General features: G+C 58.5%; 1 protein-coding gene across 1 annotated transcript in view; it reads left to right on the plus strand.

Moving 5' to 3' along the window:
- Positions 1-6,196: 6,196 nt before the first annotated feature.
- The window catches only part of LOC139791014 (uncharacterized), a gene marked incomplete at its 3' end in the record, with an annotated part of 50,297 nt that continues 31,815 nt past the window's right edge, over positions 6,197-24,678 (plus strand). Inside the window, 1 exon segment of the mRNA XM_071732804.1 lies at positions 6,197-6,291. Within this exon segment, the coding sequence (XP_071588905.1) occupies positions 6,197-6,291 (95 nt within the window).

The raw sequence follows: 24,678 nt of genomic DNA on the forward strand, positions 1-24,678 counted from the left end.
TCTCCACTTATGGGGCTGGGGGCTCCACTTATGGGGCTGGGGACTCCACTTATGGGGGCTGGGGGACTCCACTTGATGGGCGGGGGGCACTTGGCGGGGGCTCCACTTATGGGGCTGGGGACTCCACTTATGGGGCTGGGGGCTCCACTTATGGGCTGGGGGCACTTATGGGGCTGGGGACTCCACTTATGGGGCTGGGGACTCACTTATGGGGCTGGGGGCTCCACTTATGGGGCTGGGGACTCCACTTATGGGGCTGGGGGCTCCACTTATGGGGCTGGGGGCTCCACTTATGGGGCTGGGGGGCACTTATGGGGCTGGGGGGCACTTATGGGGCTGGGGACTCCACTTATGGGGCTGGGGGGCACTTATGGGCTGGGGGCTCCACTTATGGGGCTGGGGGCTCCACTTATGGGGCTGGGGACTCCACTTATGGGGCTGGGGGCTCCACTTATGGGGCTGGGGACTCCACTTATGGGGCTGGGGACTCCACTTATGGGGCTGGGGACTCCACTTATGGGGCTGGGGGCTCCACTTATGGGGCTGGGGACTCCACTTATGGGGCTGGGGGCTCCACTTATGGGGCTGGGGACTCCACTTATGGGGCTGGGGGGCACTTATGGGGCTGGGGGGCTCCACTTATGGGGCTGGGGGCTCCACTTATGGGGCTGGGGGGCACTTATGGGGCTGGGGCTCCACTTATGGGGCTGGGGGCTCCACTTATGGGGCTGGGGGGCACTTATGGGGCTGGGGGGCTCCACTTATGGGGCTGGGGGCTCCACTTATGGGGCTGGGGGGCACTTATGGGGCTGGGGACTCCACTTATGGGGCTGGGGGGCACTTATGGGGCTGGGGGCTCCACTTATGGGGCTGGGGGGCACTTATGGGGCTGGGGGCTCCACTTATGGGGCTGGGGACCCCACTTATGGGGCTGGGGGCTCCACTTATGGGGCTGGGGGCACTTATGGGGCTGGGGGGCACTTATGGGGCTGGGGACTCCACTTATGGGGCTGGGGGCTCCACTTATGGGGCTGGGGGGCACTTATGGGGCTGGGGGGCACTTATGGGGCTGGGGGCTCCACTTATGGGGCTGGGGACTCCACTTATGGGGCTGGGGGCTCCACTTATGGGGCTGGGGACTCCACTTATGGGGCTGGGGGCTCCACTTATGGGGCTGGGGACTCCACTTATGGGGCTGGGGACTCCACTTATGGGGCTGGGGACTCCACTTATGGGGCTGGGGGCTCCACTTATGGGGCTGGGGACTCCACTTATGGGGCTGGGGGGCACTTATGGGGCTGGGGACTCCACTTATGGGGCTGGGGACTCCACTTATGGGGCTGGGGGCTCCACTTATGGGGCTGGGGGCTCCACTTATGGGGCTGGGGGCTCCACTTATGGGGCTGGGGACTCCACTTATGGGGCTGGGGGCTCCACTTATGGGGCTGGGGGCTCCACTTATGGGGCTGGGGACTCCACTTATGGGGATGGGGACTCCACTTATGGGGCTGGGGACTCCACTTATGGGGCTGGGGGCTCCACTTATGGGGCTGGGGGGCACTTATGGGGCTGGGGGCTCCACTTATGGGGCTGGGGGGCACTTATGGGGCTGGGGGGCACTTATGGGGCTGGGGGCTCCACTTATGGGGCTGGGGGGCACTTATGGGGCTGGGGGGCACTTATGGGGCTGGGGGCTCCACTTATGGGGCTGGGGGCTCCACTTATGGGGCTGGGGGCTCCACTTATGGGGCTGGGGGCTCCACTTATGGGGCTGGGGGCTCCACTTATGGGGCTGGGGACTCCACTTATGGGGCTGGGGGGCACTTATGGGGCTGGGGGCTCCACTTATGGGGCTGGGGACTCCACTTATGGGGCTGGGGGGCACTTATGGGGCTGGGGGCTCCACTTATGGGGCTGGGGGGCACTTATGGGGCTGGGGGGCACTTATGGGGCTGGGGGGCACTTATGGGGCTGGGGGCTCCACTTATGGGGCTGGGGACTCCACTTATGGGGCTGGGGGCTCCACTTATGGGGCTGGGGGCTCCACTTATGGGGCTGGGGGCTCCACTTATGGGGCTGGGGGCTCCACTTATGGGGCTGGGGACTCCACTTATGGGGCTGGGGGGCACTTATGGGGCTGGGGGGCACTTATGGGGCTGGGGGCTCCACTTATGGGGCTGGGGGGCACTTATGGGGCTGGGGGCTCCACTTAAGGGGCTGGGGGCTCCACTTATGGGGCTGGGGACTCCACTTATGGGGCTGGGGGCTCCACTTATGGGGCTGGGGACTCCACTTATGGGGCTGGGGACTCCACTTATGGGGCTGGGGGCTCCACTTATGGGGCTGGGGGCTCCACTTATGGGGCTGGGGGCTCCACTTATGGGGCTGGGGGGCACTTATGGGGCTGGGGACTCCACTTATGGGGCTGGGGGGCACTTATGGGGCTGGGGGCTCCACTTATGGGGCTGGGGGGCACTTATGGGGCTGGGGGCTCCACTTATGGGGCTGGGGGGCACTTATGGGGCTGGGGGCTCCACTTATGGGACTGGGGACTCCACTTATGGGGCTGGGGGCTCCACTTATGGGGCTGGGGGCTCCACTTATGGGGCTGGGGGGCACTTATGGGGCTGGGGACTCCACTTATGGGGCTGGGGACTCCACTTATGGGGCTGGGGGCTCCACTTATGGGGCTGGGGACTCCACTTATGGGGCTGGGGGCTCCACTTATGGGGCTGGGGGCTCCACTTATGGGGCTGGGGGGCACTTATGGGGCTGGGGGGCACTTATGGGGCTGGGGGGCACTTATGGGGCTGGGGGCTCCACTTATGGGGCTGGGGGCTCCACTTATGGGGCTGGGGGCTCCACTTATGGGGCTGGGGACTCCACTTATGGGGCTGGGGGCTCCACTTATGGGGCTGGGGACTCCACTTATGGGGCTGGGGGCTCCACTTATGGGGCTGGGGGCTCCACTTATGGGGCTGGGGGGCACTTATGGGGCTGGGGGGCACTTATGGGGCTGGGGGGCACTTATGGGGCTGGGGGCTCCACTTATGGGGCTGGGGACTCCACTTATGGGGCTGGGGGCTCCACTTATGGGGCTGGGGACTCCACTTATGGGGCTGGGGGGCACTTATGGGGCTGGGGGGCACTTATGGGGCTGGGGACTCCACTTATGGGGCTGGGGGCTCCACTTATGGGGCTGGGGGCTCCACTTATGGGGCTGGGGACTCCACTTATGGGGCTGGGGGGCACTTATGGGGCTGGGGGGCACTTATGGGGCTGGGGGCTCCACTTATGGGGCTGGGGGGCACTTATGGGGCTGGGGGCTCCACTTATGGGGCTGGGGGCTCCACTTATGGGGCTGGGGACTCCACTTATGGGGCTGGGGGGCACTTATGGGGCTGGGGGCTCCACTTATGGGGCTGGGGGCTCCACTTATGGGGCTGGGGACTCCACTTATGGGGCTGGGGGCTCCACTTATGGGGCTGGGGGCTCCACTTATGGGGCTGGGGGGCACTTATGGGGCTGGGGGCTCCACTTATGGGGCTGGGGGGCACTTATGGGGCTGGGGGCTCCACTTATGGGGCTGGGGGCTCCACTTATGGGGCTGGGGACTCCACTTATGGGGCTGGGGGCTCCACTTATGGGGCTGGGGGCTCCACTTATGGGGCTGGGGACTCCACTTATGGGGCTGGGGGCTCCACTTATGGGGCTGGGGGCTCCACTTATGGGGCTGGGGGCTCCACTTATGGGGCTGGGGGGCACTTATGGGGCTGGGGGTTCCACTTATGGGGCTGGGGGCTCCACTTATGGGGCTGGGGACTCCACTTATGGGGCTGGGGGCTCCACTTATGGGGCTGGGGACTCCACTTATGGGGCTGGGGGCTCCACTTATGGGGCTGGGGGCTCCACTTTTATGGGGCTGGGGGCTCCACTTATGGGGCTGGGGACTCCACTTATGGGGCTGGGGGCTCCACTTATGGGGCTGGGGGCTCCACTTTTATGGGGCTGGGGGCTCCACTTATGGGGCTGGGGACTCCACTTATGGGGCTGGGGGCTCCACTTATGGGGCTGGGGGCTCCACTTATGGGGCTGGGGGCTCCACTTATGGGGCTGGGGACTCCACTTATGGGGCTGGGGGCTCCACTTATGGGGCTGGGGGCTCCACTTATGGGGCTGGGGGCTCCACTTATGGGGCTGGGGACTCCACTTATGGGGCTGGGGGCTCCACTTATGGGGCTGGGGACTCCACTTATGGGGCTGGGGACTCCACTTATGGGGCTGGGGGGCACTTATGGGGCTGGGGGCTCCACTTATGGGGCTGGGGGCTCCACTTATGGGGCTGGGGGGCACTTATGGGGCTGGGGGCTCCACTTATGGGGCTGGGGGCTCCACTTATGGGGCTGGGGGGCACTTATGGGGCTGGGGGCTCCACTTATGGGGCTGGGGGCTCCACTTATGGGGCTGGGGGCTCCACTTATGGGGCTGGGGGCTCCACTTATGGGGCTGGGGACTCCACTTATGGGGCTGGGGGCTCCACTTATGGGGCTGGGGGGCACTTATGGGGCTGGGGACTCCACTTATGGGGCTGGGGGCTCCACTTATGGGGCTGGGGGGCACTTATGGGGCTGGGGGCTCCACTTATGGGGCTGGGGGGCACTTATGGGGCTGGGGGCTCCACTTATGGGGCTGGGGGGCACTTATGGGGCTGGGGGCTCCACTTATGGGGCTGGGGGGCACTTATGGGGCTGGGGGCTCCACTTATGGGGCTGGGGGGCACTTATGGGGCTGGGGGCTCCACTTATGGGGCTGGGGACTCCACTTATGGGGCTGGGGGGCACTTATGGGGCTGGGGACTCCACTTATGGGGCTGGGGGGCACTTATGGGGCTGGGGGCTCCACTTATGGGGCTGGGGGGCACTTATGGGGCTGGGGACTCCACTTATGGGGCTGGGGGGCACTTATGGGGCTGGGGGCTCCACTTATGGGGCTGGGGGCTCCACTTATGGGGCTGGGGGCTCCACTTATGGGGCTGGGGGGCACTTATGGGGCTGGGGACTCCACTTATGGGGCTGGGGGGCACTTATGGGGCTGGGGGCTCCACTTATGGGGCTGGGGGGCACTTATGGGGCTGGGGGCTCCACTTATGGGGCTGGGGGCTCCACTTATGGGGCTGGGGGCTCCACTTATGGGGCTGGGGACTCCACTTATGGGGCTGGGGGGCACTTATGGGGCTGGGGGCTCCACTTATGGGGCTGGGGACTCCACTTATGGGGCTGGGGGCTCCACTTATGGGGCTGGGGGCTCCACTTATGGGGCTGGGGGGCACTTATGGGGCTGGGGGCTCCACTTATGGGGCTGGGGGGCACTTATGGGGCTGGGGGCTCCACTTATGGGGCTGGGGGGCACTTATGGGGCTGGGGACTCCACTTATGGGGCTGGGGGCTCCACTTATGGGGCTGGGGGGCACTTATGGGGCTGGGGACTCCACTTATGGGGCTGGGGGCTCCACTTATGGGGCTGGGGGGCACTTATGGGGCTGGGGACTCCACTTATGGGGCTGGGGGCTCCACTTATGGGGCTGGGGGGCACTTATGGGGCTGGGGGCTCCACTTATGGGGCTGGGGGCTCCACTTATGGGGCTGGGGACTCCACTTATGGGAGTGGAAAAAAACCCAAAAAACGCCCGAAAAACACCCAAAACCCACCCTGACAACAACACCCAAAAACCACCCAAAAAACCACCAAAAGACACCCAAAAACCACCCCAAAAAACCAAAAGGCACCCAAAAACCCACCCCAAAACCTCGTCATCCTCTACATCGACCCCCTGCCCGTAAGAGGGGGGAGGGGCGGCCACCAAGATGGCGGCCGGGGCGGGGGGCGGGGGCGGCGGTCGTTGAGTTGGGGTTGGAGGCAACCAAGATGGCGGCCGGGGGGCCATTGGGTTGGGGTTGGTGGCCATGGGAGTGATGGGAGTCAAGATGGCGGCCATGGGGCCATTGGTCGTTGGGTTGGGGTTGGTGGCAGCCAAGATGGCGGCTGAGGGGCTCTTGGACGTTGGGTTGGGGTTGGAGGCAACCAAGATGGCGGCTGGGGGGCCATTGGTCATTGGGTTGGGGTTGGTGGCCATGGGGGTGATGGGAGTCAAGATGGCGGCCATGGGGCCATTGGGTTGGGGTTGGAGGCAACCAAGATGGCGGCCACCAAGATGGCGGCCATGGGGCCATTGGTCATTGGGTTGGGGTTGGTGGCAGCCAAGATGGCGGCCAGGGGCTTGGTGGCCATTGGGTTGGGGTTGGTGGCCATGGGGGTGATGGGAGTCAAGACGCCCCCAAATCCCCGCTTTTTCCCCCAAAATCCCCAATTTTCACCCCGAATGTCCCCAAATCCCTGATTTTTCCCCCAAATGCCCCCAAAATGTCCCCAAATCCCTGATTTTTCCCCAAACATCCTCAAATCCCCGATTTTCGCCCCAAAGACCCCAAAATCCCCGATTCTTGCCCCAAAGACCCCAAAATCCCCGATTTTTGCCCCAAACGCCCCCAAAATCCCTGACTTTTCCCCAAAACGTCCCCAAATGCCCCCAAATCCCTGATTTTTCCCCCAAACGTCCCCAAATCCCCGATTCTTGCCCCAAAGAACCCAAAATCCCCGATTTTTGCCCCAAAGGCCCCGAAATCCCCGATTTTTGCCCAAAAATTTTTGCCTACTCAGGCCTAATGGGGACTACTTGGGCCTACTTGGGCCTACTGGGGGCTACTGGGGCCTACTGGGGCCTACTTGGGCCTACTGGGGGCTACTGGGGCCTACTGGGGCCTGCTGGGGCCTACTTGGGCCTACTGGGGGGGTACTGGGGCCTGCTAGGGCCTACTGGGGGCTACTGGGGCCTACTGGGGCCTACTGGGCCTACTGGGGGGTACTGGGGGCTACTGGGGCCTACTGGGGCCTACTGGGGCCTACTTGGGCCTACTGGGGGGGTACTGGGGCCTGCTGGGGCCTACTTGGGCCTACTGGGGGGGTACTGGGGCCTGCTGGGGCCTACTGGGGGTTACTGGGGCCTACTGGGGCCTACTGGGGCCTACTGGGGCCTACTGGGGCCTACTGGGGGGTACTGGGGCCTGCTGGGGCCTCCTGGGGGCTACTGGAGCCTACTGGGGCCTACTGGGGGGGTACTGGGGCCTGCTGGGGCCTACTGGGGGCTACTGGGGCCTACTGGGGCCTACTTGGGCCTACTGGAGCCTACTGGTGCCTACTGGGGGGTACTGGGGCCTGCTGGGGCCTCCTGGGGGCTACTGGAGCCTACTGGGGCCTACTGGGGGGGTACTGGGGCCTGCTGGGGCCTACTGGGGGCTACTGGGGCCTACTGGGGCCTACTTGGGCCTACTGGGGGGGTACTGGGGGCTGCTGGGGCCTACTAGGGCCTACTGGTGGCCTTGGGTGGTCTTGGGTGGTGTTGGGTGGCTACTGGAGGCTACTGGTGACTACTGATGGCCTTGGGTGGCCTCGGGTGGCCCTTGGGTGGCTTCTTATGGCCATGGGTGGCTACTGGTGACCTCGGGTGGTCTTGGTTGGCCTTGGGTGGCTACTGGAGGGTACTGGTGGCTACTGGTGGCCCTTGGTGGCCTTGCTTGGTCCTGGGTGGCGTTGGGTGGCCGTGTCCCCTCCCCCCCCCATCCATCAGGATCTATGGGGCAGGATCTATGGGGCAGGATCCATGGGTCAGGATCTATGGGGCAGGATCTATGGGTCAGGATCTATGGGTCAGGATCTATGGGTCAGGATCTATGGGGCAGGATCTATGGGGCAGGATCCATGGGTCAGGATCTATGGGGCAGGATCTATGGGGCAGGATCTATGGGGCAGGATCTATGGGTCAGGATCTGTGGGGCAGGATCCATGGGTCAGGATCTATGGGTCAGGATCCATGGGTCAGGATCTATGGGTCAGGATCTATGGGTCAGGATCTATGGGTCAGGATCTATGGGTCAGGATCTATGGAGCAGGATCTATGGGGCAGGATCTATGGGGCAGGATCTATGGGTCAGGATCTATGGGTCAGGATCCATGGTTCAAGATCTATGGGTCAGGATCCATGGGGCAGGATCTATGGGGCAGGATCTATGGGGCAGGATCTATGGGTCAGGATCCATGGGGCAGGATCTATGGGGCAGGATCTATGGGTCAGGATCTATGGGGCAGGATCTATGGGTCAGGATCCATGGGGCAGGATCTATGCGTCAGGATCCGTGGGTCAGGATCTATGGGTCAGGATCTATGGGGCAGGATCTATGGGTCAGGATCTATGGGGCAGGATCCATGGGTCAGGATCCATGGGTCAGGATCTATGGGTCAGGATCCATGGGGCAGGATCTATGGGGCAGGATCCATGGGTCAGAATCTATGGGGCAGGATCTATGGGGCAGGATCTATGGGGCAGGATCCATGGGTCAGGATCTATGGGTCAGGATCTATGGGTCAGGATCCATGGGGCAGGATCTATGGGGCAGGATCCATGGGTCAGGATCTATGGGTCAGGATCTATGGGGCAGGATCTATGGGGCAGGATCCATGGGTCAGGATCTATGGGTCAGGATCTATGGGTCAGGATCCATGGGGCAGGATCTATGGGGCAGGATCCATGGGTCAGGATCTATGGGTCAGGATCTATGGGGCAGGATCTATGGGGCAGGATCCATGGGTCAGGATCCATGGGTCAGGATCTATGGGTCAGGATCCATGGGGCAGGATCTATGGGGCAGGATCCATGGGTCAGGATCTATGGGTCAGGATCTATGGGGCAGGATCTATGGGGCAGGATCCATGGGTCAGGATCTATGGGTCAGGATCTATGGGTCAGGATCCATGGGGCAGGATCTATGGGGCAGGATCTATGGGTCAGGATCCATGGGTCAGGATCTATGGGGCAGGATCCATGGGTCAGAATCTATGGGGCAGGATCTATGGGGCAGGATCTATGGGTCAGGATCCATGGGTCAGGATCCATGGGGCAGGATCCATGGGTCAGAATCTATGGGGCAGGATCTATGGGGCAGGATCCATGGGGCAGGATCTATGGGGCAGGATCTATGGGTCAGGATCCATGGGTCAGGATCTATGGGGCAGGATCTATGGGTCAGGATCCATGGGTCAGGATCTATGGGTCAGGATCTATGGGGCAGGATCTATGGGGCAGGATCTATGGGTCAGGATCTATGGGGCAGGATCTATGGGGCAGGATCCATGGGTCAGGATCTATGGGGCAGGATCTATGGGGCAGGATCTATGGGGCAGGATCTATGGGTCAGGATCCATGGGTCAGGATCTATGGGTCAGGATCTATGGGGCAGGATCTATGGGGCAGGATCCATGGGTCAGGATCTATGGGGCAGGATCTATGGGGCAGGATCTATGGGTCAGGATCTATGGGTCAGGATCTATGGGGCACGATCTATGGGTCAGGATCTATGGGGCAGGATCTATGGGTCAGGATCCATGGTTCAAGATCTATGGGTCAGGATCCATGGGGCAGGATCTATGGGGCAGGATCTATGGGGCAGGATCCATGGGTCAGGATCTATGGGGCAGGATCTATGGGTCAGGATCTATGGGGCAGGATCCGTGGGGCAGGATCTATGGGTCAGGATCTATGGGGCAGGATCTATGGGGCAGGATCTATGGGTCAGGATCTATGGGGCAGGATCTATGGGTCAGGATCTATGGGGTGGGATCTGTGGGGCAGGATCTATGGGGCAGGATCCATGGGTCAGGATCTATGGGGCAGGATCTATGGGGCAGGATCTATGGGGCAGGATCCATGGGTCAGGATCTATGGGTCAGGATCTATGGGGCAGGATCTATGGGGCAGGATCCATGGGTCAGGATCTATGGGGCAGGATCTATGGGTCAGGATCTATGGGTCAGGATCTATGGGGCAGGATCTATGGGTCAGGATCCATGGTTCAAGATCTATGGGTCAGGATCCATGGGGCAGGATCTATGGGGCAGGATCCATGGGTCAGGATCTATGGGGCAGGATCTATGGGGCAGGATCTATGGGTCAGGATCTATGGGTCAGGATCTATGGGGCAGGATCTATGGGGCAGGATCCATGGGTCAGGATCTATGGGGCAGGATCTATGGGGCAGGATCTATGGGGCAGGATCCATGGGTCAGGATCTATGGGTCAGGATCTATGGGGCAGGATCTATGGGGCAGGATCTATGGGTCAGGATCCATGGGTCAGGATCTATGGGTCAGGATCTATGGGGCAGGATCTATGGGGCAGGATCTATGGGTCAGGATCTATGGGGCAGGATCTATGGGGCAGGATCCATGGGTCAGGATCTATGGGTCAGGATCTATGGGGCAGGATCTATGGGGCAGGATCCATGGGTCAGGATCTATGGGGCAGGATCTATGGGTCAGGATCTATGGGGCAGGATCCATGGGGCAGGATCTATGGGTCAGGATCTATGGGGCAGAACCTCTGGGTCAGGATCTATGGGTCAGGATCTATGGGTCAGGATCTATGGGGCAGGATCCATGGGTCAGGATCTATGGGGCAGGATCTATGGGGCAGGATTCATGGGGCAGGATCTATGGGTCAGGATCTATGGGTCAGGATCCATGGGTCAGGATCTGTGGGTCAGGATCTATGGGTCAGGATCTATGGGTCAGGATCTATGGGGCAGGATCCATGGGTCAGGATCTATGGGTCAGGATCTATGGGGCAGGATCTATGGGTCAGGATCCATGGGGCAGGATCTATGGGGCAGGATCTATGGGTCAGGATCCATGGGTCAGGATCTATGGGGCAGGATCCATGGGTCAGGATCTATGGGTCAGGATCTATGGGTCAGGATCTATGGGGCAGGATCTATGGGTCAGGATCTATGGGGCAGGATCCATGGGTCAGGATCTATGGGGCAGGATCTATGGGGCAGGATCTATGGGTCAGGATCCATGGGTCAGGATCTATGGGTCAGGATCTATGGGTCAGGATCTATGGGTCAGGATCTATGGGTCAGGATCTATGGGGCAAGATCTATGGGTCAGGATCCATGGTTCAAGATCTATGGGTCAGGATCCATGGGGCAGGATCTATGGGGCAGGATCTATGGGGCAGGATCTATGGGTCAGGATCCATGGGGCAGGATCTATGGGTCAGGATCCATGGGTCAGGATCTATGGGTCAGGATCTATGGGTCAGGATCCATGGGGCAGGATCTATGCGTCAGGATCCATGGGGCAGGATCTATGGGGCAGGATCTGTGGGTCAGGATCTATGGAGCAGGATCTATGGGGCAGGATCTATGGGTCAGGATCTATGGGTCAGGATCCATGGGTCAGGATCTATGGGGCAGGATCTATGGGTCAGGATCCATGGTTCAAGATCTATGGGTCAGGATCCATGGGGCAGGATCTATGGGGCAGGATCTATGGGGCAGGATCTATGGGTCAGGATCCATGGGGCAGGATCTATGGGGCAGGATCTATGGGTCAGGATCTATGGGGCAGGATCTATGGGTCAGGATCCATGGGGCAGGATCTATGCGTCAGGATCCGTGGGTCAGGATCTATGGGTCAGGATCTATGGGTCAGGATCCATGGGGCAGGATCTATGGGTCAGGATCCATGGGTCAGGATCCATGGGTCAGGATCTATGGGTCAGGATCCATGGGGCAGGATCTATGGGGCAGGATCCATGGGTCAGAATCTATGGGGCAGGATCTATGGGTCAGGATCTATGGGGCAGGATCTATGGGGCAGGATCCATGGGTCAGGATCTATGGGTCAGGATCTATGGGTCAGGATCCATGGGGCAGGATCTATGGGGCAGGATCTATGGGTCAGGATCCATGGGTCAGGATCTATGGGGCAGGATCCATGGGTCAGAATCTATGGGGCAGGATCTATGGGGCAGGATCTATGGGTCAGGATCCATGGGTCAGGATCTATGGGGCAGGATCCATGGGTCAGGATCCATGGGTCAGGATCTATGGGGCAGGATCTATGGGTCAGGATCCATGGGTCAGGATCTATGGGTCAGGATCTATGGGGCAGGATCTATGGGGCAGGATCTATGGGTCAGGATCTATGGGGCAGGATCTATGGGGCAGGATCCATGGGTCAGGATCTATGGGGCAGGATCTATGGGGCAGGATCTATGGGGCAGGATCTATGGGTCAGGATCCATGGGTCAGGATCTATGGGTCAGGATCTATGGGGCAGGATCTATGGGGCAGGATCCATGGGTCAGGATCTATGGGTCAGGATCTATGGGGCAGGATCTATGGGTCAGGATCTATGGGTCAGGATCTATGGGGCACGATCTATGGGTCAGGATCTATGGGGCAGGATCTATGGGTCAGGATCCATGGTTCAAGATCTATGGGTCAGGATCCATGGGGCAGGATCTATGGGGCAGGATCTATGGGGCAGGATCCATGGGTCAGGATCTATGGGGCAGGATCTATGGGTCAGGATCTATGGGGCAGGATCCGTGGGGCAGGATCTATGGGTCAGGATCTATGGGGCAGGATCTATGGGGCAGGATCTATGGGTCAGGATCTATGGGGCAGGATCTATGGGTCAGGATCTATGGGGTGGGATCTGTGGGGCAGGATCTATGGGGCAGGATCCATGGGTCAGGATCTATGGGGCAGGATCTATGGGGCAGGATCTATGGGGCAGGATCCATGGGTCAGGATCTATGGGTCAGGATCTATGGGGCAGGATCTATGGGGCAGGATCCATGGGTCAGGATCTATGGGGCAGGATCTATGGGTCAGGATCTATGGGTCAGGATCTATGGGGCAGGATCTATGGGTCAGGATCCATGGTTCAAGATCTATGGGTCAGGATCCATGGGGCAGGATCTATGGGGCAGGATCCATGGGTCAGGATCTATGGGGCAGGATCTATGGGGCAGGATCTATGGGTCAGGATCTATGGGTCAGGATCTATGGGGCAGGATCTATGGGGCAGGATCCATGGGTCAGGATCTATGGGGCAGGATCTATGGGGCAGGATCTATGGGGCAGGATCCATGGGTCAGGATCTATGGGTCAGGATCTATGGGGCAGGATCTATGGGGCAGGATCTATGGGTCAGGATCCATGGGTCAGGATCTATGGGTCAGGATCTATGGGGCAGGATCTATGGGGCAGGATCTATGGGTCAGGATCTATGGGGCAGGATCTATGGGGCAGGATCCATGGGTCAGGATCTATGGGTCAGGATCTATGGGGCAGGATCTATGGGGCAGGATCCATGGGTCAGGATCTATGGGGCAGGATCTATGGGTCAGGATCTATGGGGCAGGATCCATGGGGCAGGATCTATGGGTCAGGATCTATGGGGCAGAACCTCTGGGTCAGGATCTATGGGGCAGGATCTATGGGTCAGGATCTATGGGGCAGGATCCATGGGTCAGGATCTATGGGGCAGGATCTATGGGGCAGGATTCATGGGGCAGGATCTATGGGTCAGGATCTATGGGTCAGGATCCATGGGTCAGGATCTGTGGGTCAGGATCTATGGGTCAGGATCTATGGGTCAGGATCTATGGGGCAGGATCCATGGGTCAGGATCTATGGGTCAGGATCTATGGGGCAGGATCTATGGGTCAGGATCCATGGGGCAGGATCTATGGGGCAGGATCTATGGGTCAGGATCCATGGGTCAGGATCTATGGGGCAGGATCCATGGGTCAGGATCTATGGGTCAGGATCTATGGGTCAGGATCTATGGGGCAGGATCTATGGGTCAGGATCTATGGGTCAGGATCCATGGGGCAGGATCTATGGGTCAGGATCTATGGGGCAGGATCTATGGGGCAGGATCTATGGGTCAGGATCTATGGGGCAGGATCTATGGGTCAGGATCTATGGGTCAGGATCTATGGGGCAGGATCTATGGGTCAGGATCTATGGGGCAGGATCCATGGGTCAGGATCTATGGGTCAGGATCTATGGGTCAGGATCCATGGGTCAGGATCTATGGGGCAGGATCTATGGGGCAGGATCTATAGAGCAGGATCTATGGGTCAGGATCTATGGGTCAGGATCTATGGGGCAGGATCTATGGGTCAGGATCTATGGGGCAGGATCTATGGGGCAGGATCTATGGGTCAGGATCTATGGGTCAGGATCCGTGGGTCAGGATCTATGGGTCAGGATCTATGGGGCAGGATCCGTGGGTCAGGATCTATGGGGCAGGATCCATGGGGCAGGATCTATGGGTCAGGATCTATGGGGCAGGATCCATGGGGCAGGATCTATGGGTCAGGATCTATGGGGCAGAACCTCTGGGTCAGGATCTATGGGGCAGGATCTATGGGTCAGGATCTATGGGGCAGGATCCATGGGTCAGGATCTATGGGGCAGGATCTATGGGGCAGGATTCATGGGGCAGGATCTATGGGTCAGGATCTATGGGTCAGGATCCATGGGTCAGGATCTATGGGTCAGGATCTATGGGTCAGGATCTATGGGGCAGGATCCATGGGTCAGGATCTATGGGTCAGGATCTATGGGGCAGGATCTATGGGTCAGGATCCATGGGGCAGGATCTATGGGGCAGGATCTATGGGTCAGGATCCATGGGTCAGGATCTATGGGGCAGGATCCATGGGTCAGGATCTATGGGTCAGGATCTATGGGTCAGGATCTATGGGGCAGGATCTATGGGTCAGGATCTATGGGTCAGGATCCATGGGGCAGGATCTATGGGTCAGGATCTATGGGGCAGGATCTATGGGGCAGGATCTATGGGTCAGGATCTATGGGGCAGGATCTATGGGTCAGGATCTATGGGGCAGGATCTATGGGGCAGGATCTATGGGTCAGGATCTATGGGGCAGGATCCATGGGTCAGGATCTATGGGGCAGGATCCATGGGTCAGGATCTATGGGTCAGGATCTATGGGTCAGGATCCATGGGTCAGGATCTATGGGTCAGGATCTATGGGGCAGGATCTATAGAGCAGGATCTATGGGTCAGGATCTATGGGTCAGGATCCATGGGTCAGGATCTATGGGGCAGGATCTATGGGTCAGGATCTATGGGGCAGGATCTATGGGGCAGGATCTATGGGTCAGGATCTATGGGTCAGGATCCGTGGGTCAGGATCTATGGGTCAGGATCTATGGGGCAGGATCCGTGGGTCAGGATCTATGGGGCAGGATCCATGGGGCAGGATCTATGGGTCAGGATCTATGGGGCAGGATCTATGGGTCAGGATCTATGGGGCAGGATCTATGGGGCTGGGATCTATGGGGCAGGATCTATGGGTCAGGATCCGTGGGTCAGGGATCTATGGGGTTGAATCTGTGGTTTGGGATCTCTGGGTCCAATCTCTGGGGCTGGGGCAGGATCTGTGGGGCAGAATCTATGGGGCAGAAATCAAGGGGTCAGGGATCTATGGGGTGGAAGCCGTGGGTCTCATCTATGGGGCTGGGATCTATGGGGCAGAATCCGTGGGGTGAAATCTCTGGGTCAGGATTGATGGGTCCGATCTGTGGGGCAGAAATCAATGGGGAGGAATCCATGGGGTGGGAGCTATGGGGCAGGATCTATGGGGCAGGGATTGGGATCTATGGGGCAGGGGGGTCCCTATAGGTCCGGGGGGTTCCCTTTGGGGCTGAATATATGGGGCAGGCATTGGGTTCCTTACGGGTCCAGGGGTGCCTATGGGGCAGGGCCCGGATCTATGGGGCAGGGCCCGGATCTATGGGGCAGGGCCCGGATCTATGGGGCAGGGGGGGATCTATGGGTCTGGGGGTCACTCTGGGGCAGGGCTGGGATCTATGGGGCAGGATCTGTGGGTCTGGATCTATGGGGCAGAACCTCTGGGTCGGGATCTGTGGGGCTGGGGGGGATCTCGGGGTCTGATCTATGGGGCAGAAATGAATTGGTCAGGGATCTATGGGGCAGAATCTATGGGGCAGAGATCTATGGGGCAGAGATCTATGGGGCAGAATCTGTGGGTCGGGATCTATGGGGCAGAATCCATGGGTCAGGGGTCTATGGGTCAGGATCTATGGGGCAGGATCTATGGGGCAGGATCTATGGGTCAGGATCTATGGGGCAGGATCTATGGGGCAGGATCTATGGGTCAGGATCCATGGGGTGGGATCTCTGGGTCCAATCTCTGGGGCAGAAATCAGCGATGGGGCAGGATCCATGGGGCAGGAGCTGTGGGGTGGAATCCGTGGGGAGGAATCTATGGGGTAGGATCTGTGGGGCAGGATCTGGGGGGCACAATCTATGGGGCAGAACCTCTGGGTCCAATCTCTGGGGCAGAATCCATGGGGCAGGGATCTATGGGGTGGGATCTGTGGGGCTGGGATGTGGGGCAGAACCTCTGGGTCCATTCCATGGGTCTGGGGGGGATCTGGGGGTCCAATCTATGGGGCAGAAATCAATGGGTCAGGGATCCATGGGGCAGAGATCTATGGGGTGGCATCTCTAGGGCTGGGATCTGTGGGTCAGGATCTATGGGGTGGGATCTGTGGGTCCAATCTCTGGGTCTGGGGGGATCTGTGGGGTCAATCTATGGGGTGAAAACTCTGGGTCAGGATCTGTGGGGCTGGGATCTCTGGGTCCAATCTATGGGGCAGGATCCATGGGTCAGGAGCTGTGGGGTGGAATCAATGGGGCAGGATCCGTGGGTCCAATCTGTGGGGTGGGATCTGTGGGTCAGAGGTGTGGGGCAGAACCTCTTGGCCCGTTCTGTGGGTCTGGGGAGGATGTGTGGGACAATCTATGGGGCAGAATCCATGGGTCAGGAGCTATGGGGTGGGATCTGTGGGGCGGAATCTTTGGGGTGAAATCAGTGGGGTGGAATCCCTGGTTTGGGATCTATGGGGTGGGATCTATGGGGCAGAATCCATGGGGCAGAATCCATGGTTTGGAAGCCATGGGGCTGGGATCTATGGGGCAGAATCCGTGGGAAGGGGAACTCTGGGTCCAATCTGTGGGGCAGAATCTATGGGGTGGGATCTATGGGGCAGGATCTATGGGTCCAGGTGTGAATCTATGGGGCAGGGATTGGGATCTATGGGGCTGGGGGGGTCTCTCTAGGGTGGGATCTGTGGGGCAGGATCTGTGGGGTGGGATCTGTGGGGCAGGGGGGGGATCTCTGGGTTCAATCAATGGGGAACAATCTATGGGGCAGAGATGTGGGGCAGAACCTCTGGGTCTGGAGGCGGGGGGGAATCTATGGGGCAGAAACCCATGGGGAGGAATCCGTGGGGCAGGAGCTATGGGGCAGGGGGGAATCTGTGGGTCAGAACCTCTGTGTCGGGATCTCTGGGTCCATTCTCTGGGTCTGGGGGGACCTGGGGGGGGGTCAATCTATGGGGCAGAATCAATGGGGCAGGGATCAATTGGGTGGGATCTGTGGGGTGGAATCTATGGGTCAGGGATCTCTAGGTCTGGATCTGTGGGGCAGAACCTCTGGGTCGGGATCTGTGTGGCTGGGGGGGATCTTGGGTCCGATCTATGGGGCAGAAATGAATGGGTCAGGATCCATGGGTCAGGATCTATGGGTCAGGATCCATGGGTCAGGATCTATGGGTCAGGATCTATGGGGCAGGATCTATGGGGCAGGATCTATGGGTCAGGATCCATGGGTCAGGATCTATGGGGCAGGATCTATGGGTCAGGATCTATGGGTCAGGATCTATGGGGCAGGATCCATGGGTCAGGATCTATGGGTCAGGATCCATGGGGCAGGATTTATGGGTCAGGATCTATGGGGCAGGATCTATGGGGCAGGATCTATGGGGAAGGATCTATGGGTCAGGATCCATGGGTCAGGATCTATGGGTCAGGATCTATGGGTCAGGATCTATGGGGCAGGATCTATGGGTCAGGATCTATGGGTCAGGATCTATGGCTCAGGATCTATGGGGCAGGATCCATGGGTCAGGATCTATGGGTCAGGATCTATGGGTCAGGATCTATGGGGCAGGATCTATGGGGCAGGATCTATGGGGCAGGATCCGTGGGGCAGGATCTATGGGTCAGGATCTATGGGTCAGGATCTATGGGTCAGGATCCATGGGTCAGGATCTATGGGGCAGGATCTATGGGGCAGGATCTATGGGGCAGGATCCATGGGTCAGGATCTATGGGGCAGGATCTATGGGGCAGGATCTGTGGGGCAGAATCCCCAGGTCAGGATCTATGGGGCAGGATCTATGGGTCAGGATCCATGGGTCAGGATCTATGGGGCAGGATCTATGGGGCAGGATCTATGGGTCAGGATCCATGGGTCAGGATCTATGGGGCAGGATCTATGGGTCAGGATCCATGGGTCAGGATCTATGGGTCAGGATCTATGGGTCAGGATCTATGGGGCAGGATCTATGGGTCAGGATCCATGGGTCAGGATCTATGGGGCAGGATCCATGGGTCAGGATCTATGGGTCAGGATCCATGGGTCAGGATCTATGGGTCAGGATCCATGGGTCAGGATCCATGGGTCAGGATCTATGGGGCAGGATCTATGGGTCAGGATCCATGGGGCAGGATCTATGGGTCAGGATCTATGGGGCAGGATCTATGGGTCAGGATCTATGGGGCAGGATCTATGGGGCAGGATCCATGGGTCAGGATCCATGGGTCAGGATCTATGGGTCAGGATCTATGGGTCAGGATCTATGGGGCAGGATCTATGGGTCAGGATCTATGGGGCAGGATCTATGGGGCAGGATCCATGGGGCAGGATCTATGGGTCAGGATCTATGGGGCAGGATCTATGGGTCAGGATCTATGGGTCAGGATCCATGGGTCAGGATCCATGGGTCAGGATCTATGGGTCAGGATCTATGGGGCAGGATCCATGGGTCAGGATCTATGGGTCAGGATCTATGGGGCAGGATCCATGGGTCAGGATCTATGGGGCAGGATCTATGGGTCAGGATCCATGGGTCAGGATCTATGGGTCAGGATCTATGGGGCAGGATCTATGGGGCAGGATCTATGGGGCAGGATCCATGGGTCAGGATCTATGGGTCAGGATCCATGGGGCAGGATCCATGGGTCAGGATCTATGGGGCAGGATCTATGGGTCAGGATCTATGGGGCAGGATCTATGGGGTAGGATCTATGGGTCAGGATCTATGGGGCAGGATCTATGGGGCAGGATCTATGGGGCAGGATCTATGGGTCAGGATCCATGGGTCAGGATCTATGGGGCAGGATCTATGGGGCAGGATCTATGGGGCAGGATCTATGGGTCAGGATCCATGGGACAGGATCTATGGGGCAGGATCTATGGGTCAGGATCTGTGGGGCAGGATCTATGGGGCAGGATCTATGGGGCAGGATCTATGGGGCAGGATCCATGGGGCAGGATCTATGGGGCAGGATCTATGGGTCAGGATCCATGGGTCAGGATCTATGGGGCAGGATCTATGGGGCAGGATCCATAGGGCAGGATCCATGGGTCAGGATCTATGGGGCAGGATCTATGGGGCAGGATCTATGGGGCAGGATCCATGGGGCAGGATCTATGGGGCAGGATCTATGGGTCAGGATCTATGGGGCAGGATCTATGGGGCAGGATCTATGGGTCAGGATCTATGGGGCAGGATCTATGGGGCAGGATCCATGGGGCAGGATCTATGGGTCAGGATCCATGGGTCAGGATCCATGGGTCAGGATCTATGGGGCAGGATCTATGGGTCAGGATCCATGGGGCAGGATCTATGGGGCAGGATCTATGGGTCAGGATCTATGGGTCAGGATCTATGGGGCAGGATCTATGGGTCAGGATCTATGGGGCAGGATCTATGGGGCAGGATCCATGGGTCAGGATCTATGGGTCAGGATCTATGGGTCAGGATCTGTGGGTCAGGATCTATGGGGCAGGATCTGTGGGTCAGGATCTATGGGTCAGGATCCATGGGTCAGGATCTATGGGTCAGGATCTGTGGGGCAGGACCTATGGGTCAGGATCTATGGGGCAGGATCTATGGGTCAGGATCTATGGGGCAGGATCCATGGGGCAGGATCCATGGGTCAGGATCTATGGGTCAGGATCTATGGGTCAGGATCTATGGGGCAGGATCTATGGGTCAGGATCTCTGGGTCAGGATCTATGGGTCAGGATCTATGGGGCAGGATCCATGGGGCAGTATCTATGGGTCAGGATCTATGGGGCAGGATCTATGGGGCAGGATCTATGGGTCAGGATCCATGGGGCAGGATATATGGGGCAGGATCTATGGGGCAGGATCCATGGGTCAGGATCTATGGGTCAGGATCTATGGGGCAGGATCTATGGGTCAGGATCTATGGGGCAGGATCCATGGGGCAGGATCCATGGGTCAGGATCTATGGGTCAGGATCTATGGGGCAGGATCTATGGGGCAGGATCTATGGGTCAGGATCTATGGGGCAGGATCTATGGGGCAGGATCTATGGGTCAGGATCTATGGGTCAGGATCTATGGGGCAGGATCTATGGGTCAGGATCTATGGGGCAGGATCTATGGGGCAGGATCTATGGGTCAGGATCTATGGGGCAGGATCTATGGGGCAGGATCCATGGGTCAGGATCTATGGGGCAGGATCTATGGGGCAGGACTGATGGGTCAGGATCCATGGGTCAGGATCTATGGGTCAGGATCTATGGGGCAGGATCTATGGGTCAGGATCCATGGGGAGGGATCTATGGGGCAGGATCTATGGGTCAGGATCTATGGGTCAGGATCTATGGGGCAGGATCTATGGGTCAGGATCTATGGGTCAGGATCTATGGGGCAGGATCTATGGGGCAGGATCCATGGGGCAGGATCTATGGGTCAGGATCTATGGGTCAGGATCTATGGGGCAGGATCTATGGGGCAGGATCCATGGGTCAGGATCCATGGGGCAGGATCTATGGGTCAGGATCTGTGGGTCAGGATCCATGGGGCAGGATCTATGGGGCAGGATCTATGGGGCAGGATCTATGGGGCAGGATCTGTGGGTCAGGATCCATGGGTCAGGATCTATGGGGCAGGATCCATGGGTCAGGATCTATGGGTCAGGATCTGTGGGTCAGGATCTATGGGTCAGGATCTATGGGGCAGGATCTATGGGTCAGGATCTATGGGGCAGGATCTATGGGTCAGGATCCATGGGTCAGGATCTATGGGGAGGGATCTATGGGGCAGGATCCATGGGTCAGGATCCATGGGTCAGGATCTATGGGGCAGGATCTATGGGGCAGGATCTATGGGTCAGGATCCATGGGGAGGGATCTATGGGGCAGGATCTATGGGTCAGGATCTATGGGTCAGGATCTATGGGGCAGGATCCATGGGTCAGGATCTATGGGTCAGGATCTATGGGGCAGGATCTATGGGGCAGGATCTATGGGGCAGGATCTATGGGGCAGGATCCATGGGGAGGGATCTATGGGGCAGGATCTATGGGTCAGGATCCATGGGGAGGGATCTATGGGTCAGGATCTATGGGTCAGGATCTATGGGTCAGGATCTATGGGGCAGGATCTATGGGGCAGGATCTATGGGTCAGGATCTATGGGGCAGGATCTATGGGGCAGGATCTATGGGTCAGGATCTATGGGGCAGGATCTATGGTTCAGGATCTATGGGTCAGGATCTATGGGGCAGGATCCATGGGTCAGGATCTATGGGTCAGGATCTATGGGTCAGGATCCATGGGGCAGGATCTATGGGTCAGGATCTATGGGTCAGGATCCATAGGTCAGGATCTATGGGGCAGGATCTATGGGGCAGGATCCATGGGTCAGGATCTATGGGTCAGGATCTATGGGGCAGGATCTATGGGGCAGGATCTATGGGTCAGGATCTATGGGTCAGGATCTATGGGGCAGGATCTGTGGGGCAGGATCTATGGGTCAGGATCCATGGGGAGGGATCTATGGGTCAGGATCTATGGGGCAGGATCCATGGGTCAGGATCTATGGGTCAGGATCTATGGGTCAGGATCCATGGGGCAGGATCTATGGGGCAGGATCTATGGGGCAGGATCCATGGGTCAGGATCTGTGGGGCAGATTCTATGGGGCAGGATCTATGGGGCAGGATCAATGGGTCAGGATCTATGGGGCAGGATCTATGGGGCAGGATCTATGGGGCAGGATCTATGGGGCAGGATCTATGGGGCAGGATCCATGGGGCAGGATCCATGGGGCAGGATCTATGGGGCAGGATCTATGGGGCAGGATCTATGGGTCAGGATCCATGGGGCAGGATCTATGGGTCAGGATCTATGGGTCAGGATCTATGGGGCAGGATCTATGGGGCAGGATCCATGGGTCAGGATCTATGGGTCAGGATCTATGGGGCAGGATCTATGGGTCAGGATCTATGGGTCAGGATCTATGGGGCAGGATCTATGGGTCAGGATCTATGGGTCAGGATCTATGGGGCAGGATCTATGGGGCAGGATCCATGGGGCAGGATCTATGGGGCACGATCTATGGGGCAGGATCTATGGGGCAGGATCTATGGGGCAGGATCTATGGGTCAGGATCCATGGGGCAGGATCTATGGGTCAGGATCTATGGGTCAGGATCTATGGGGCAGGATCTATGGGGCAGGATCCATGGGTCAGGATCTATGGGTCAGGATCTATGGGGCAGGATCTATGGGTCAGGATCTATGGGTCAGGATCTATGGGGCAGGATCTATGGGTCAGGATCTATGGGTCAGGATCTATGGGGCAGGATCTATGGGGCAGGATCCATGGGGCAGGATCTATGGGGCACGATCTATGGGGCAGGATCTATGGGGCAGGATCTATGGGGCAGGATCTGTGGGTCAGGATCTATGGGGCAGGATCTGTGGGTCAGGATCTATGGGTCAGGATCTATGGGTCAGGATCCATGGGTCAGGATCTATGGGTCAGGATCTATGGGGCAGGATCTATGGGTCAGGATCCATGGGTCAGGATCTATGGGTCAGGATCTATGGGGCAGGATCTATGGGGCAGGATCTATGGGTCAGGATCTATGGGGCAGGATCTATGGGGCAGGATCCATGGGTCAGGATCTATGGGGCAGGATCTATGGGGCAGGATCTATGGGGCAGGATCTATGGGTCAGGATCCATGGGTCAGGATCTATGGGTCAGGATCTATGGGGCAGGATCTATGGGGCAGGATCCATGGGTCAGGATCTATGGGGCAGGATCTATGGGGCAGGATCTATGGGTCAGGATCTATGGGTCAGGATCTATGGGGCACGATCTATGGGTCAGGATCTATGGGGCAGGATCTATGGGTCAGGATCCATGGTTCAAGATCTATGGGTCAGGATCCATGGGGCAGGATCTATGGGGCAGGATCTATGGGGCAGGATCCATGGGTCAGGATCTATGGGGCAGGATCTATGGGTCAGGATCTATGGGGCAGGATCCGTGGGGCAGGATCTATGGGTCAGGATCTATGGGGCAGGATCTATGGGGCAGGATCTATGGGTCAGGATCTATGGGGCAGGATCTATGGGTCAGGATCTATGGGGTGGGATCTGTGGGGCAGGATCTATGGGGCAGGATCCATGGGTCAGGATCTATGGGGCAGGATCTATGGGGCAGGATCTATGGGGCAGGATCCATGGGTCAGGATCTATGGGTCAGGATCTATGGGGCAGGATCTATGGGGCAGGATCCATGGGTCAGGATCTATGGGGCAGGATCTATGGGTCAGGATCTATGGGTCAGGATCTATGGGGCAGGATCTATGGGTCAGGATCCATGGTTCAAGATCTATGGGTCAGGATCCATGGGGCAGGATCTATGGGGCAGGATCCATGGGTCAGGATCTATGGGGCAGGATCTATGGGGCAGGATCTATGGGTCAGGATCTATGGGTCAGGATCTATGGGGCAGGATCTATGGGGCAGGATCCATGGGTCAGGATCTATGGGGCAGGATCTATGGGGCAGGATCTATGGGGCAGGATCCATGGGTCAGGATCTATGGGTCAGGATCTATGGGGCAGGATCTATGGGGCAGGATCTATGGGTCAGGATCCATGGGTCAGGATCTATGGGTCAGGATCTATGGGGCAGGATCTATGGGGCAGGATCTATGGGTCAGGATCTATGGGGCAGGATCTATGGGGCAGGATCCATGGGTCAGGATCTATGGGTCAGGATCTATGGGGCAGGATCTATGGGGCAGGATCCATGGGTCAGGATCTATGGGGCAGGATCTATGGGTCAGGATCTATGGGGCAGGATCCATGGGGCAGGATCTATGGGTCAGGATCTATGGGGCAGAACCTCTGGGTCAGGATCTATGGGTCAGGATCTATGGGTCAGGATCTATGGGGCAGGATCCATGGGTCAGGATCTATGGGGCAGGATCTATGGGGCAGGATTCATGGGGCAGGATCTATGGGTCAGGATCTATGGGTCAGGATCCATGGGTCAGGATCTGTGGGTCAGGATCTATGGGTCAGGATCTATGGGTCAGGATCTATGGGGCAGGATCCATGGGTCAGGATCTATGGGTCAGGATCTATGGGGCAGGATCTATGGGTCAGGATCCATGGGGCAGGATCCATGGGTCAGGATCTATGGGTCAGGATCTATGGGTCAGGATCTATGGGGCAGGATCTATGGGTCAGGATCCATGGGTCAGGATCTATGGGGCAGGATCCATGGGTCAGGATCTATGGGTCAGGATCTA

The sequence above is a fragment of the Heliangelus exortis genome, unplaced genomic scaffold, assembly GCF_036169615.1.
Source record: "Heliangelus exortis unplaced genomic scaffold, bHelExo1.hap1 Scaffold_84, whole genome shotgun sequence".
NCBI lineage: Eukaryota > Metazoa > Chordata > Aves > Apodiformes > Trochilidae > Heliangelus > Heliangelus exortis.